General features: G+C 41.0%; 1 protein-coding gene across 6 annotated transcripts in view; it reads left to right on the forward strand.

Annotated features, from left to right (window-relative positions):
* Nucleotides 1-16,109, forward strand: part of NCOA7 (nuclear receptor coactivator 7) — a 105,570-nt gene that overhangs the window by 22,347 nt on the left and 67,114 nt on the right. For all 6 annotated transcript variants that reach the window (XM_074896254.1, XM_074896256.1, XM_074896253.1 and 3 more), the window contains one exon: nt 6,425-6,555. In XM_074896254.1, coding sequence (XP_074752355.1) covers nt 6,506-6,555 — 50 coding nt within the window. In that variant the 5' untranslated portion in view covers nt 6,425-6,505. The remainder of the gene's footprint in view (nt 1-6,424; nt 6,556-16,109) is intronic.

Raw genomic sequence — 16,109 nt, forward strand, 5'->3', positions numbered from 1 at the left:
TTCACATACTTACTTGTTTTTAGTGATCCCTTCAAAATACAGTTCCCTTCCCCTTTGTTTATCCTCATACTTAGAGCATCTTCCTCTTCTGCTGCTTTGAATGTACCTTAACAGGGTGCTGCTGTCCTGCAGTGCCAGGTGTCAAGCAGGCAGCAGGAGCTGGAAACAGCATTTCTTGAGGTCTTGGGAGTGTGGTAACAGTTGCAGTGGTGTGAGTACCCACAGTCAGGAGTTCAGTCTGTTCCTGTGGTTTTAAATATTTTTTTTTTTTTTTTTTTTTGGTGACCTTTCTGGAGCGTTCCCACTCTCATTACAAACTTCCAGTAGCATCCCCAAAACTTCCTGGCAGCAAGCCTAAACAGACAAAGCAAGTATCCAAAAATATGCTAATATAAATGAAAAAAATCAGAAGAGTAGGATTAGCAGCAAAAAGTACAGTATATTTTTATGAATTTTGTTCTTTTCTTCATATAATTACCAGGTGCTGATATTAGCTAAATCTGGAGAATGGCAAATTTTTAACAGAATCCTTACTTAAATGCATTGTATGTCCATCAGGAATATCTTTTGTCTGGAAATTACCTAATAAAAGAATTAGCATTATTGTAGACATGTAGACAAGCTTTTCACTATCTTCATTTCAGTGTAGAAAGGGTTAAACTGAGCCTGAAATTTCTGTAAAAGAAGCTTTGTCATCATTTGAGTTTGAACTGTACTCATGATATATGAGTAAGATGTCTGTCTCCCAGAGTATAAATATCTCTCAAATATGTACATTTTTAATAGTCTGTCTGATTCAGTCTTTGTCTCTACCAGAAGGGAGCTACTAGGAAACCAAGATTCATTTTAATCATATATCCTTAGTGTTTTAAGCCGTTAATAAAGAATACCTGGGATTTCTTTCTTGGAAGATAACAAAGGACAGGTAGGGTGGAAGTGTAGAGTAGTAGTAGTGTTTGGTTTTTTTGATGTAACTTTAAAATGTTGGTGACAACCTATAAAATAAATGTGATTTTTGTACTGTTACTGCTGAAAGAATTATAAAATTGAAAAGACCTTTTAGAAATAATAGTTTTCAATGGCAATTACTACAAGTTATGTTGTAATTCTCCTAGCTTTCAGGCTTTTTTTCTTCCTTAAAGCCAACTAGTACATGAAAAGTTCCCAACAGCAGAAGTTGACTCAAATTATGGAGTCAGCACTCCTAATCAGTTTGCTTTTCCTAGTAGTATATTTTCAAAGTATAGTTTTCAGACTTAAATATGCCTTCCTAGAACACCACCTTTGTTTATTCTAGGAAGGTGAGCTAAAGTTTTAAGTCAGCGGAGTGGGACCTGTGTTAAATTAATTTGGAAAATTTTCATTAATTGGTGACTGGATACAAGATCCCTGTGTATTTTTATTAGAAAAAAAAAAAAATCACCTGAATGCCTTTGTTACTTCTGGTCTATGGATAACATTCCAATTTTCTGAGTGTCTATCTGTTCTGAATGTTGTGGGGTTCTTTTAAATTCTTGATTTATGTCTCATCGCTGTGTGAAAGACTTGGAGTTGCATTTAGTTGATAAGGGTGGAACAAGCTCCATACCCGTGTTGTCATTGCTAGTTTTGTTTAGCATTGATGAAGGCAAACAGCAAACCTTACATTTGGTGAGCTGAGCAGTGCCACGCTGATTTGGTGCTGGCACCTCCTGCAGCGTCTGTGGTTAGGTCTGGGCTTAAGCCCTACCTCCTCTTTCTTTATGCCCCTCTTCGCTGAAGCAGGCGGTGGCTGCTCCAGCGCTGAGCAAGACAGGACTGTGGGCAGGCAAGGTTTTTTTCCTCCTGGCTCCCTGGGCAGTGGCACTTTGTTCATCTCAGCACTGTGCCAGACCAGGGCTGGTATTCCCCTGGATGGGATCGGTAGATCATGGCAGAGAAAGAGAATGAGTGGAAGGAGCATACTGCTGCCTCTTACACAGGGTGAGGCCCTGAGGCCAGATCTCACTTCCCTCCATTCCTCCCAGCTGATCATGTTTCAGTGAGGTGAGAAGGGCTCTTCCCACTTCCCTCTTCTCATTCCTATGGGTTTTGCTGTCCTCGTGGTCATGGGTTTGATGTTATCTGAGTGCTCCATGGTTATTTGATAGTTCCTGGTGTCAATGTGAGACTCAACTCCGGCCTGTCAGTGCCCTTGAGCGCACACTGCAGAGTGTAGTGAAGGCCAAGCAGGCAAAGGAGAAAGAAAGAGTGGTTCCTCTTTCTTCAAACTCTTTGTAGTTTGCTATAGAGGTTGTAGTTGTAGGCTTTGAAATATTTATTGTAACTCTAAATGCAGTGCTAACAAAGCCACTAGTTTTGATCCTTTGAAAATGTAAGGACCTGCCCCAACAGGGAAGATAAGGATACATCAGAATTCTCAGGAAGTATATGCTATCATCATACAGACTGGACATCTGAGCAGGACAATTTGTTTTGATGCTATTCTTATGCTACTATCATGTAGGTTTCTGTGTCCGGCTGAAGACTGGGACTTGCATTAACTTGCAGAGATGATATTCTCTTTATAAAGCCAAAGCTGTTGTAGGCAAATTTGCCATTTAAAGAGTGAGCATTACTGTAAGACTCTACCTGATACATAAAGATCAGAGAGAATAGATTCTTTCTGATGCACTATATGTATTCAAAATTAATGAGTAAGAAAAAGTGCATTTTGAAGCAATGGACTTTAATTGCTGTGGACTGATGCTTCACAAATATGGAGAGAAAATTATGGCAAGTATTTCTGAGAGAATCTAACATGATATGTTCTTGGGCTTTTCAAGTAGATTATTTTTGCTACGTTATCTCTTTTGTTGACATCTGGCAGTTTGTTGCTGTTGTAGTTTAACCCCAGCTGGCAACTAAGCACCGTGCAGCTGCTCTCGCTCTCCTTCCCCTCTGCCAGCTGGTGGGATGGGGAGGAGAGTCAGAAAAAGAAAGTAAAACCTGTGCTTTGAGATAAGAACACTTTAACTGAAATAAAATATAATAATTTGTAATGATTGTTATGATAACAAAAAGAGAGTGAGAAATAAAACCCAAAAGACAAGTGATGCACAGTGCAACTGCTTACCACCTGCTGACACCAGCAGCGATCTGCCCTTCCCCTCCAACTCCCCCCCAGTTTTTATACTGAGCATGACGTCCTGTGGTATGGGATAGCCCTTTGGCTAGTTTGGATCAGCTGTCCTGGCCGTGCTCCCTTACAGCTTCTTGTGCACCTCCTCTCTGGCAGAGCATGGGAAACCAAAAAGTCCTTGACTTAGGATAAGCACTACTTAGCAACAGCCAAAACATCAGTGTGATACCAACATTATTCTCATACTAAATCCAAAACACAGCACTGTACCAGCTACTAGGAAGAAAATTAACTCTATCCCAGCTGAACCCAGGACAGTAGCTTATGATCTTTTGATGCAGGGGAAAATAATGGAAACTGATCAGGTCCTGGAGGAATTTTTCTTCTTTTACTACTAATTGTAATCTATGTGTCTTCCATTTCTTTATTATACAGCCCATTAGACTAACATGTTTAGTAGTAACTTCTAGTTTGAACTTTAATCTGAAATACTGATAAAGAATTCTTATTTTGTTTGTTAATTAAACAAAGCTTGTTAACTTATTTTGTGCATGTGCACAAGCCATTGGTAGGTTGAATGTGTGTTGGAGAGGGGAAGAGTGTAAAACATTTTGGCAGGAATCTTGGACAGCAATTGATGTGGCATATTGTTGGTTGCAGTAATTACCAACCAGTTCTGAAATTTCCAACTCCTGTTTGCCAGGTGCCTCAGTACCCCATTTGCGAAGGGGTGGTGTTTTCCATGTCAAAAGCCAGTGTTACTGGTCTCCTTTTCAAGATCACCTGCTTCTCCTTGTATTCTCGTTTGAACTGGTGTATTATTCACAACAGTCAAACGTGTAAAGAATGTAGGTAATTCTTTTTTTTTCTTTACGTTGTTTTAAAACTGTCTTATTTCTCATTATTTTACAGAGTTTTTATAAATATGGCGTGGTGTGGTGGTGTCAAACAGGATGTGGTGCGGCAGTTTGCACAGGCAGGGTGTGTGGACAGAGCACAGTCCCTCTCCTGGCTCTAGAGCTTATCTTAGCTAGTAGTCATCTCATTGTCCTCCACAAATAGACTGAGCTACGGTCTCCACTCGAATCAAAACCAACACCAAAAAGAATGTGCCGACCCTGATGGAGCTGCCACGCAAATATGCAGTGGTCCAGGTCCCAGGCTGCTGGGAGCGGTTGAGCCTGTCAATCCTGTCAGAGGGCAGCAGTGACAGCACCTGTCTGCACTGCGATCAGCTGGATGACCTGCTCAGCCTGGTGGCGGAACTCAAAGAAAAGAAAGTATTAGGAAATGTGAAAAGGAAATTAATTGGTGGAGTAGCACCTTAGTACCCATGAAGCAAAAGGAGCAAATGGAGGCTCCAAAAGAGGCAGATGATCCCTCATCTTCTTGCTGTCAAGCAGAAGGATGGGATCTAAGAGATGAGGGAGATTAGAAGAGGACACAGGGCAACGAGTGATGAGGAAAAGGCTGAGGTGCTTAATGCCTTCTTTGCCTCAGTCATTAATAACACGACTAGTTGTACTGAGGGAATCCAGCCTCCTCAGCCAGAAGACAGAGACTGGGAGTCTGACCCCTCCACAATCCAGGAGGAGACAGTCAATGACCTACTGCATCACACAGACATACACAGGTCTATGGGACTGGCTGGGATACATCTGAGGGTGCTGAAGGAGCTGGCTGGGGTGCTTGCCAAGTTGCTTCCTATCATTTACCAGCAGTCCTGGCTGACCAGTGAGGTCCTGACAGATTGGAAATTGGCCAATGTGACGCCCATATATAAGAAGGAAGGATGATCAGGGAAATCACAGGCCTGTCAGCTTGACTTCAGTGCCTGGGAAGCTGATGGAGCAGCTCATCCTGAGTACTATCATACATGTGCGGGACAACCAGATGCTCAGGCCCAGTCAGCATGGGTTTATGAAAGGCAGGTCCTGCTTGACAAACCTGATCTTCTATGACAGGGAGACCTGCTCATTGGATGAGGGAAAGCCTGTGGACGTTGTCTACCTTGAATTTAGTAAGGCCTTTGACACCGTTTCCCACATCATTCTCCTGGCAAAACTGGCTGCTCGTGGCTTGGATGGGCACACGCTTTGCTGGGTAAAAAACTGTCTGGATGGCCGGGCCCAGAGAGTTGTGGTGAACAGAGTTAAATACAGTTGGTGGCCGGTCACGAGTGGTGTCCCCCAGGGCTCGGTTTTGGGGCCACTCCTGTTTAACATCTTTATTGATGATCTAGACGAGGGGATCGAGTGCACCCTCAGTCAGTTTGCAGATGACACCCAGTTGGGTGGGAGTGTTGATCTGCTCGAGGGCAGGGAGGCTCTGCAGAGAGACCTGGACAGGCTGGAGCCATGGGCTGAGGCCAACTGGAGGAGTTTCAATAAGGCCAAATGTCAGGGGCTGCCCTTGGGCCACAACAACCCCCAGCAGCGCTACAGGCTTGGGGAGGAGTGGCTGGAGAGCTGCCAGTCAGAGAGGGACCTGGGGGTGCTGATTGACAGCCGGCTGAACAGGAGCCAGCAGTGTGCCCAGGGGGCCAAGAAGGCCAATGGCATCCTGGCTTGTGTCAGCAATAGCGTGGCCAGCAGGGACAGGGAAGGGATCTCACCCCTGTACTCGGCACTGGTGAGGCCGCCCCTTGATTCCTGTGTTCAGTTTTGGGCCCCTCACTCCAAAAAGGACATTGAATGACTCGAGCGTGTCCAGAGAAGGGCAACGAAGCTGGTGCAGGGTCTGGAGCACAGGTCGTACGGGGAGCGGCTGAGGGAATGGGGGTGTTTAGTCTGGATAAGAGGAGGCTGAGGGGAGACCTCATCGCCCTCTACAGCTACCTGAAAGGAGGTTGCAGAGAGATGGGGATGAGTGTTACCAAGTAACAAGCGATAGGACAAGAGGGAATGGCCTCAAGTTGCACCAGGGAACGTTTAGACTAGATATTAGGAAGCATTTCTTTCCAGAAGGGGTTGTTAGGTTTTGGAATGGGCTGCCCAGGGAGGTGGTGGAGTCCCCATCCCTGGAGATGTTTAAGAGTCGGGTTGACATAGTGCTGAGGGATATGGTGTAGTTGGGAACTGTCAGTGTTAGGTTAATGGTTGGACTGGATGATCTTCAAGGTCTTTTCCAACGTAGATGATTCTGTGTTTATTGGTTTTTGTCTCATTGTAATCTAAATGGATTATCACATGGCAAGCATTGACTGGTTAAAGTTTCACTTAGCTTTGTCACTGAGTCAGTTGCACTTCCACAAGTGTGTTGGTTTTTGTAGGTGTTGTTGACATGTTGATTTATGAACTTCCTGTTTTTAAATTTTATATACAGGGACTCTGTCTGGATATGAGATACTGAAGGGAAAAAGAGCATCTCACTTGGTTGTTCACCTTGCCCATTGGACTGTACATAATGGAGACCAAGGAAGAGAAGAAGGAACGAAGACAAGGCTATTTTGCCCGGTAAGATTACAGAGTTTATTTCAATGTTGATTAAAATATGGAACTCCTCATTCTGCCTTTTTCAGAAGGCATTATGATTTTTCAAGTTGGTATAAAAATGAAACGCATGCTGCATTATGTATCCAGAAAGTGCTTTCCTTGCTGTGTCCCTAATATTTTTTCAGTTTGGGTAGTGGAGATAGACTTGAATTGTAATTTTTATTTATAACACAAAACTGTTCTTGGGTACTCAGCTGCAAATTGCATTGCATTTGAGCTTCCAGCATCCCGCTTTTGATGAGTGTTTATAAAAACAAGTGCATCTAAAACATAAGCATGTCTAAACCTAAAGTTTTTCTGATTTCAAATATAACAGACTAAGTAGTATTATCTCATAGGATAAGATCAGCTAAGAAAGGATAAGATGCCTAGACTGTATCCTCTTTTATTTATAAAGCAATGTTTTTTTCGTCAATTGTTTTTATCATTTGGAATTCATGATTTGTAATTTTTAAGAAATAATTCACGTTGATTTCCTAATAACTTGTCTTTGTTAATTTAGCACGTCTGTAATCATCTCTGAGCTCCAGTGTACAAGAAGAAACAAAGCTCACTTACTCTTGGGGGGGTAGGAGGGAGGAGAAATCAGTATAAAAAACATCTTTGACTCAAAGATACTTTCTGCACTGTTGATCTCCATTCACTACTAAAAAACTATTATTGAAGCTGCACTAAAACAATAGCCAGTGCATTACAGACATCTAGAGACATGCCTGTTGCCCCACTTAGAAATAGTAGCTGGGGGAAAAGTTGCTGCACTTCTTTATTGCTGTTCAGGTGGTATGTAGTGGTGGCTAAAGACTTGAAGTTTTGTGATGAAGCACATCTGTTCATGCCAGGTAAATTGCTTTCCATTTGGAGAAGTGCAATTGTGTTGATATTGACAGAAAGGAATAGCGCAATTTTGGGTTTTGAGAAGGGGGAATAAACAATGGCAGAGAAGGTATCAAGAGGGATAAAGCTGAAGCAGCTAAAGAGATTGTACGAAGGAACAAGTAATTTCTTGTTAAAGCTCAGGCTTTGAGAGGGCTGTCTGAGCAAGATGCTTTAGTATTGAAGGGACAGTTTTGAGTCTTTTCTAAATGTTGTCTAATGAATGAAATTGAAAGCCTGAAGAGGCTTTCAGCCAAGTCCTTGACGTTTTGTTTAATCTGTTTTGCAGCTTTCCTGTGTCATCTCTAGCTATTCTCTTTTTAAAAATTCACAGGGCCATTCTGTCTTGTATGGGCACAGGACATTATAGACAAGGGTCAAAAAGACCTGAAATCAATTCTTAGCTCTAGCCCTTACCTGCTGTGTAACTTTGGGGAGGTCATCTGTCTCTTTCCCTTCTGACTTGCATCTTTTTTCTTTGTGTGGGTTGCAGGCCCTTAAATGAAGTTCCCACTCTAAGCAAACCTATGTATGATTTCTACAGGAATGTTCTTGCAGACCCACAAATCATGTAATAGAAGCTGAAGTAGGTCAGAAGGTGGTATGCCCAACTTACCTTGACATACATTGTCTGCATGTGCAGTCAGGGACAGAAGCAGAACTGAATTTACATGTCCTTGATTTTAGTCGAGCATCTTAAGTCTAGCATGTTTCCTCTACTAGACAGGTGTCCCAGCATCTTGCAGATGAATGGTTTGAATGCTTTACATGATGACCCATGTAAATGTCATATAAGCTGGTTATTATTTTCAGGTACTTATATTTCCTTCAGTACAAAGGCAGTTCTAACAATGTTTTTTCTATACTTTTTAACTTGATGTAGACAGAAGTTCCCAGTTTAGGTGCCTCATATTGGGACACAGATTATTTAATTGGGTGTGTGCTTTGATGTTGCTGTCAGTTTTGGTTGATTTGTATTATAGAATCTGTAGACACCTGTTCTGTCTTAGATTTAAAACACCCAAGCTTAATAAATTTTGGCCCTCATACTGTTTTGTGTGCTACTTCAAGTGTTCTGCTTTTCCTGCCAGCTTGGGCTCATATTTGCTCCTAAGTGAAGAGCAACTTCAGCTGCTTCCCCAACACATGCATGCCTCTACTTCCATTACTGTTCCTCCCCTGCCCCAAGCCTGAGATGATAATAGTATTTACAAAATCTGAATTTATGTATAGTAAACATTCCTAGGAGACAAGGACTTTCCCTCTCACCTTTATCTGAATCTTGTTATTTTTGCCTATGATCAGATGTTCATGGGAGAGACTCTGCTGCTTACCAAGGAAGAGAATAGGAAATGGGTTAGACTTTTTGCTAGCAGGAGGGAAAACTGTGCTCCATGTCAGGAGAGTGGGGAAAAGGGCTCTGCTCTACCCAGGGCTAAGAAGAAGAGTTCTGCTTATATCCTGGTTAGAAAGGAGAAAATTTATATATTCAATGTGGATGAAATAAAATGTTTTATAGCTACCTTGTGGACTATATTAATGAAAACATACACATTTTAATAGAAAACTTCACCTTTTAATGTGAGGGGAAAGGTTATTGGGGTATTAACAAAGACATTAACTGAAAATGGGAGATGATAGTTCTTTCTCTGAAGCTCCTGCTAACAGAAACCCAAGTTCTCTGTTGGCAGAGTAAGAGACATGACACATGGACATGAACAGTGGGATAGGAAGCAGCCTCACTGCCCTGCTAGCATCCCGAAGTGTCTGACTTCCCATCAGAAGGTGGCTTTTGGCCTTCAGGCTAGTGTAATCTTGGCCTCTCCTGGACAGTTTTTGGTAGAGGTATCGCTCAGTGTCTCAGTGGTTATACTCACAATCGTTGGAAAGGTTAGCTTGAAAACCCTAAAATACTTGAAGTGATTAGCATGGTGGTAGTTATCTGCTGACAAAGCTGCTCCTGAACTGCTAGAGAGGAAGCAAGATTAGCATGAAATAACTGTCTGTATCTCTGTCTCCCAAATTTAGTGTTGCAAATAAGCTAGTTTAAATATTTATCCTTAAATATTTAAAATTTCTCTATAGAAGAGAGGCACCCAGTCATTGTCTCTTTCCACTACAGATCTTCATGACCCGAGTGCCTTAGTTTTCCCAGGTCTCTTCCCCTCCCTATGGCAAGTAAAGCTGAAATAAACCCCTCACCATCCGTTTTTGCTTCTTGCCAAATGCTGCTTTGCCCACTGTGTTTTGTGGTAAAGGGCTTATTTTTTGCCTTGTTTGGCAAGAAATGAAACAAGTAACTTTTCAAACAAAATAGAAATCTCTACAAAACTTTTTAAAGATTAATTTAGATTCCTTATGCAGATAAGATGTTACAGCTCGTGGGAGTTTAACAGTCAAGAAGTAAAAGTATAAGAGTAACATGAAAGCATAAATTTCTCTTATGCAATAGGTCCTTATTTAAGACTGCTACTCCTACTTAAAGACCATGTAGTTAAGTTTTCTTGCCTAGTTCTTCAGACCTTGTTTTTAGGCTTTTCTGTGTCATTAGCTCCCGAATGGACCAGTATTACTCCAGCTTTTGCAAAGAACTGTCTCCTCTTGCTGTGAAGTCTCTCCTGGTATCTAGCAAGTCCAAAAATAAATGGTACAGTGTAATATAGATGTACAATGGCACATCTGTGTGTATTGGGTCCCTGACCCTACTGTGACATTTGGTGTCTTTTACTATGGTTATGTGCCCTTGAATCCTGGTACAACTTGTCATTTCCCTCTGCCTCTGCTTCCTTTATCTTTCCTCTCTCCTTACAGAATGGAGAGCCTCTCAGTTTTCCCCTGCCCATTACATAGGATCAAGTTAGATGTACTTCACCCTGTGAAATGAATAGCTATTAAAATTTTAACTTAATTTAAAAAGAAATTACCAAAATGAGTGACATGTGTCACATGGAAAGAATTGCCTTGGATATAAATTGGTACTCTGGAACACTGAATGTACAGCTTGAAACTGGAATTGCTTTACATGTGCTATTGTGTGTTACTGGATATATTTGTACAAGTTCTAGGAGATGAGAAAACGTAAGGGAACTGTTTGAGTGGTTTTCTGAAAGAATGACAAAAGGGGTCCTTTTAGTTTCAAGTTTTTTGTCTCTTAACCTTCCTTGCTCTTAAGTTATTCAGCATTTTCCATGCTTTATGATCTATCTGATCTATGTCAAGTAGCTCTCTACTACTTTCTTAGCAGAGAACAAATAAGTAGTGCTTTATTTGAAAAAATGTTACTTTTCAACAAGGTGACCAAGAGCTCACATTTGATTAATAGTTATGTTTCCAACTTTTGGTGACTTTAATCTGAAGAATGTTTTATAGAGATGAACCATAAAACTGATGCTTGAATGACTTTTTTTTTAAGTTTCCAGGGGAATTATGAATTTTAGTTCTAAGTTTCTCTTTTTGGTCACCACTGAAAGCCAGATTTCTTAAGTCAAAGACGAAGTGCTTGTATTAGGGAAAATATTCTCACTGGGATTTGGCTGCTTTTGTGTTTATTGAATTTACATTGGTCTTGTTACCATCATTCTTTTCAAAAAACCTACATAAATGTCTGGGATATGCTCCAAAGCCCATTTGAGTAGGCAGAGACTCCCTTTAGCTCCAGATTGCTAATACACTGTCAGAACCTGAAGCCAGTTGTACAACGTGATGTTCACCTCGTGTTGCCTTGTGATATGAATATTTAAGGGAAATAAAGGCATTTACAGCATGTTTTAATTTAGATTCTTTGCTTAGATACCTAAATTTACATTCATACCAATGAAGATTTGTACGTTAAAACCAAGATTTGCAAGGATATATATGAATGCTTAGTAAAGTTATTTACTTGTTACCAGGCTCTAATTTACAGCTTCTTTTCTTCTCCTGATTATTCTTTAATACCTAATAATACGTAAAACAAACCATATTCAGCATTCCAATCACATTAGCTGTTTATGACGTAACCTTATCTTTCCTTTTAAACAGTCACAACCCATGACAGTAGGAATCATTAATGCATAGTTGCTGAACTAGAGTCTGGAAAGCTTAGCTGAAGAAGGAGTCATATATACTCCTAATATTGTTATGGTCTTTCCCTGGTCCTTGCTCTTGGCTGCTGTTGGAGGTAGGATGTTGGCTTGCACAGACCCTTGGTCTGACGCACTATGGTCACTCCTTTAGTCAGTCTTTTGCATTATACAAACTAACAGGTTTATAAGCATCACATTTGGAATTTTTATAGCTTTGTTCTGGTTTATTTCAATATTGAGTATGCTTCATATTTTTTATTCCTGTGTCTATTAAAACATAGGAGATGAAGAAATGAGAAAAATGCAGTGAACACAGAGGGAATGTGTGGAAAGAGAGGATATCAGTGATGACTAGGAAGGAGGGAAACCCAGATAAGGAATATATGCACAAACATACTTACTTGAGGGCATCTCCCGTATGTGGGGCTTTGTCATAGGTTTTTGTTATGTGCTTTTCTTGTTGGCCAGACTCATTATATCCACACAACAGGCTTCAAATGTTGGGTGCTCCTCAGATCACTGTTTCTCCAGCAGTCATCTCTCTGCAATTGTTCTTGCTCTGCTGAGCCAAAATGTTGATGTTTATTCAGGTTTCCTGTAGCACCCATAATTTATTTTTTACTTTTAGAAGGAAAAGTTTCCACACATTGTTTTTAAAACAAACCACTGTGGAGGTTTATCTTGGGTGTGAAGAATAGTCAAGCCAAGATCCTGGAGATGCTTACATTTTTTTAAATGACTCTAGGAAATAATACATCATTTCAGCTCATCTGTATAATGGAAATTTCTAAGCTCGGCTTCCAGACATATAAACATTACTTCATAATCCTGTTATTGAAACTAAAAAACAGTAATGCATTTTGCTTACATTGTTTTGACCAGTAACATGTATGCCTGGGGCATTTTATTTTCTAAGAAAGAAGATTAAGATATCACTACTTCAGATATGGGGTGCAATGGATATTATTTACTGTTATTTAGGGGTATATGTGCAGGATAGTTGATTTGCTGCGTTGGATGCCAAGAGAAGCCATAAAACAATTTCTGAAACATACTGTATGGTGATTTGCCTTCCAGTTACTTAAAATGGAAGTTTTCAATGTTTTTTAGCAGACTTTCTGCCTGCTGCTTTGTAGGTTAGTATTTCAGCTGTCCTTTGTAACCATTGTAATTCTCAGACATTGAAGAATGTCTAGAATTTCACAGACAGCAGCTTGAGGAGCTTTTGAGTAGAACTTTGGGAGATTGGTCATGTCCTTCAGTTGCTTGAGACACTTCCTATTCATTGCTCATCAACTTGCTGTTGTATATATTAAAAATAAGTTTTCTTTTAATCTTAGATATAAACCTGGAGAGTGAGAGTTGGATGGAAAATTGAATCTTCTTTTTCTGACAAGTGTTGCCAGTGCAGGGGAAAAGTATGTAAACAGTTGCTTATCTCAGGGACTGTTTCTTCATCTCACATAGCTGTTGCTTTCTGGACTGAGTTTTTTATATTGGTGGTATTGTAATTCTGTGGTGCAGAATGAGAGTCAGCAGAAGAGCATGTCCTCTACTTAGCCTGTGAATCACGGTTATTCCCAATGTGAGTGCTTCCCTGGGAAGCATAAACAAGGCAGTGGTTTTTGCAGCTTAGGTTCTTTCCAGTGCTTTCATCCTCAAGAGTAGTGGAGTCATTTAGGATTGAAGAAGAATTTTGTTATTGGATATCAGAGTTAGTGAAAGTATCTGATGGGGCCCTGAGGCTTTCTTCAGAGTTTTTAAAATTTTCCAGTACCAGAAATGCTATTTATGGAGATACAAAGCTTGCATAAGACAGGAAGCATGGTTAATCTCCTCACCCGTTCACTTCCCTCTGCATGTGAAGTGAGACTGGGTAACAGTGTGGGCTCTGTATAAAGAGGCTTTTTTTAGGAAAGAGAAGAAAGGCAGTTTCATGATGTTCTTGATTTCTTTGAGGGCTGCCTATATCACAAAATATACAGAGAAAAGACTTTGTTTGTTTAATCTTCAAACATGCTGCCTCACACCAGCAATTTCAGAATTTTCACTAATCACCTTGCAAGAAAGGTGTAAGGCTGGCTTGTTAGGCAGCAAGCATACAATGACCTTGTATTTGCTTTTCCCGAAGGGACCTTTGGGTGTCTCTTATCAGCCTTTAAAAAAAAACTGCAAAAAAAGATTTATTTAGCCTCCTTTTTAGAACATAAATAGTTACACGTTAGGTCTTTTGACGTCAGAGTCTGTACAGTTTTGATAAGAGTTGATATTAACATAGTTGTAATGTATTTTGTCTTCTCTTCCCTGTGGCCTGAAGCTGTGTATGCTGGACAGAAGGGGTGTGCTGGAGGCTCATAGGGGGCTGTGCTATTTACCTTTTTGCTCTTGGAGGGATTTAAAAATGTTGTATCTTAAAGTCTGTAAAATTTGGGGACTTCAAAAGATGGCTTTCTGAATAGGTGAGACAGATTTTTACTATTGTCTGTAGGAAACTGATATAATTACCTTTTTAAATTGCATGGCATTTCTATAGTGTCTGCAGGTGTGGTCCCTTCAGCCTCCCAGACATGTCTTCTCTTTCGCTCTTAGCACCTACTGCATAATACTCTGCTTAATCTCAGTTTTAAGATTAAGCCTAGTTTAAATGCTGGTGGAAATTTATCATTAACACTTGGCAGATATGTGGTTCCACGGTCAATTTTAAAGCAAAGCCATGTAAGATGCCACCAAAAGAGGTGGTCCCACTCAGCCTTCTGGTTTTGCCATGTCTCTTATGGATGGCAGAGCTGCCATCAAGGAGCAGCTGTGGCCTGAAGGCCTCTTACAGAAGCAGCCACAGTTTTGTTTAAGTGACATGGAGGCACGCACATAATGGTACTGACTTCTTGGTGGTGCTGTTAAACATCTCTTGCTCGTGCTCTGAGAAATCCCAGCTGCATTACCACCCTGTGGCAGCAGTCCTGGTCAGCTCTCCTGTGCTTTGTATCACATAGTAGTAGGGAGTGGGGTGTACTGTATTTTGAGAAGAGTCAGCATCATGAGATATGTTAAGAGTTTGTTGGACTTCACCTGGGTTGATAAGAAGCTAGAGATGCCCCTTCAGGGAAAGTTGCTGGTGTTTCTGGTCCACGGATGAAATTGTCTGCCTTGTGTCTGCTGCCATGATTCAAGACTTTTGCCTGTTTTTCTGTCACGTGCCATGCTACATTGGATTGTTGATTTGGCTGGTGGGTTGGTCTATTTCTGTTAATAGTGCTGCATTTTTAAAGGTAAAGACGTGAATAACTGCAGGAATGTGCTTTTGGAGAGAGGCGTTTTTTTCCCCTCTGTCTGACAGATTGGAAAGCATTATATAGCGAACTAAGGGAAATCTGTCGCTTAGTGAAGAAATGCTTTGGATCCTGCATGGGGACAGTGGGTGACTGTCTGCTTGCACTGTATTTGGACTATTGGGTGCATATTCTGCAGTTTCTGCTGTGTGCTTGTGGGCGCTGGACTCCCCCACTCCTGCTTCCCCCAGGAAATGAAGCTTTTTTCCCCTCTTCTCTGGAGCCCTGGGCAGGGGTAGGAGGCTGTGTGGATATTCTTGATAGCATTAGAAACCCTGTGGTGCCAGGCTTGTACTTCTCATGCCCTCAGCATTAATCCAGCTTCCAGCCTGAATGTTAGAAGGCATTTCTCCCCACCCCATTCCTGCCAGCCTGATTATGGGGAAGTGGGTTGTAAGTGTTGGTTTGTGGTGGTTTTTTTGTTTTGTTTTGTTTTTTCTGTCCTACTCTGTAGTCTGAGCAGGCAAGTGTTTCCTAGGATCATCTGAAATTTAATGTTAGCTATGCTCTGTCTCATGCTCCATTGAGGCCTGTGGGATTTGTCGTCTTGATTTGTGTGAGAGAAAATCCCAAGGAGAGCAGCAGAACGGTTTAGGAATTTGGGGAGAAGGGAGAGAATTGTCCTTATACTGGAAAACCTTTGTAATGTAAATGAGCCATAAATCAGCTCTGAATGTCTTAATGCACTGAATATTTTTCTGTCAGACAGCAGTCTCTGGCACAGAGAACTTGTCTTGTATAGCACTTAATATACACTGATAATAACTCCAGTTTTCTACCACTGTTTTACTGGAGTGGCTGCTTTTATTTCCGTGGGCATAGACTTAACACTTAGCCAGTCACAGGTAAACTTAGTTTATATTTTATATTTTTGACATAACGGTGCATTTCTCTCAGTTGCTGGCTTTTTGCTTTCAGTAATGCTTCTATATGGCTTCAAGATGTTAATCACATTTCAATCAGACAATCTGAAAATCAGATCTCCTTAAGCAGAAGATTTATCTGTATGTTCAATATCTGTGTTAAAAAGATGATGCTCCTCTTTTCACGTGGACCACAGCAGGTGCTGCATGTAGCAGTTCTGCTTGCCCGAGGTTGGGATGGTTGGGGGTTTTTTTGTTATTATAGAAGTGGTTTGTGTTACAAATGCTGCCAAACACCCCACGCCCCTGCCTTTTTTTTTTTTTTTTCAGTCCTACAGAGGCTTAAAACTACAGCATATGACTCTAGTCCCGTGAGCGGACTCATT

Source organism: Athene noctua, chromosome 1 (assembly GCF_965140245.1).
Source record: "Athene noctua chromosome 1, bAthNoc1.hap1.1, whole genome shotgun sequence".
Taxonomy (NCBI): Eukaryota; Metazoa; Chordata; class Aves; order Strigiformes; family Strigidae; genus Athene; species Athene noctua.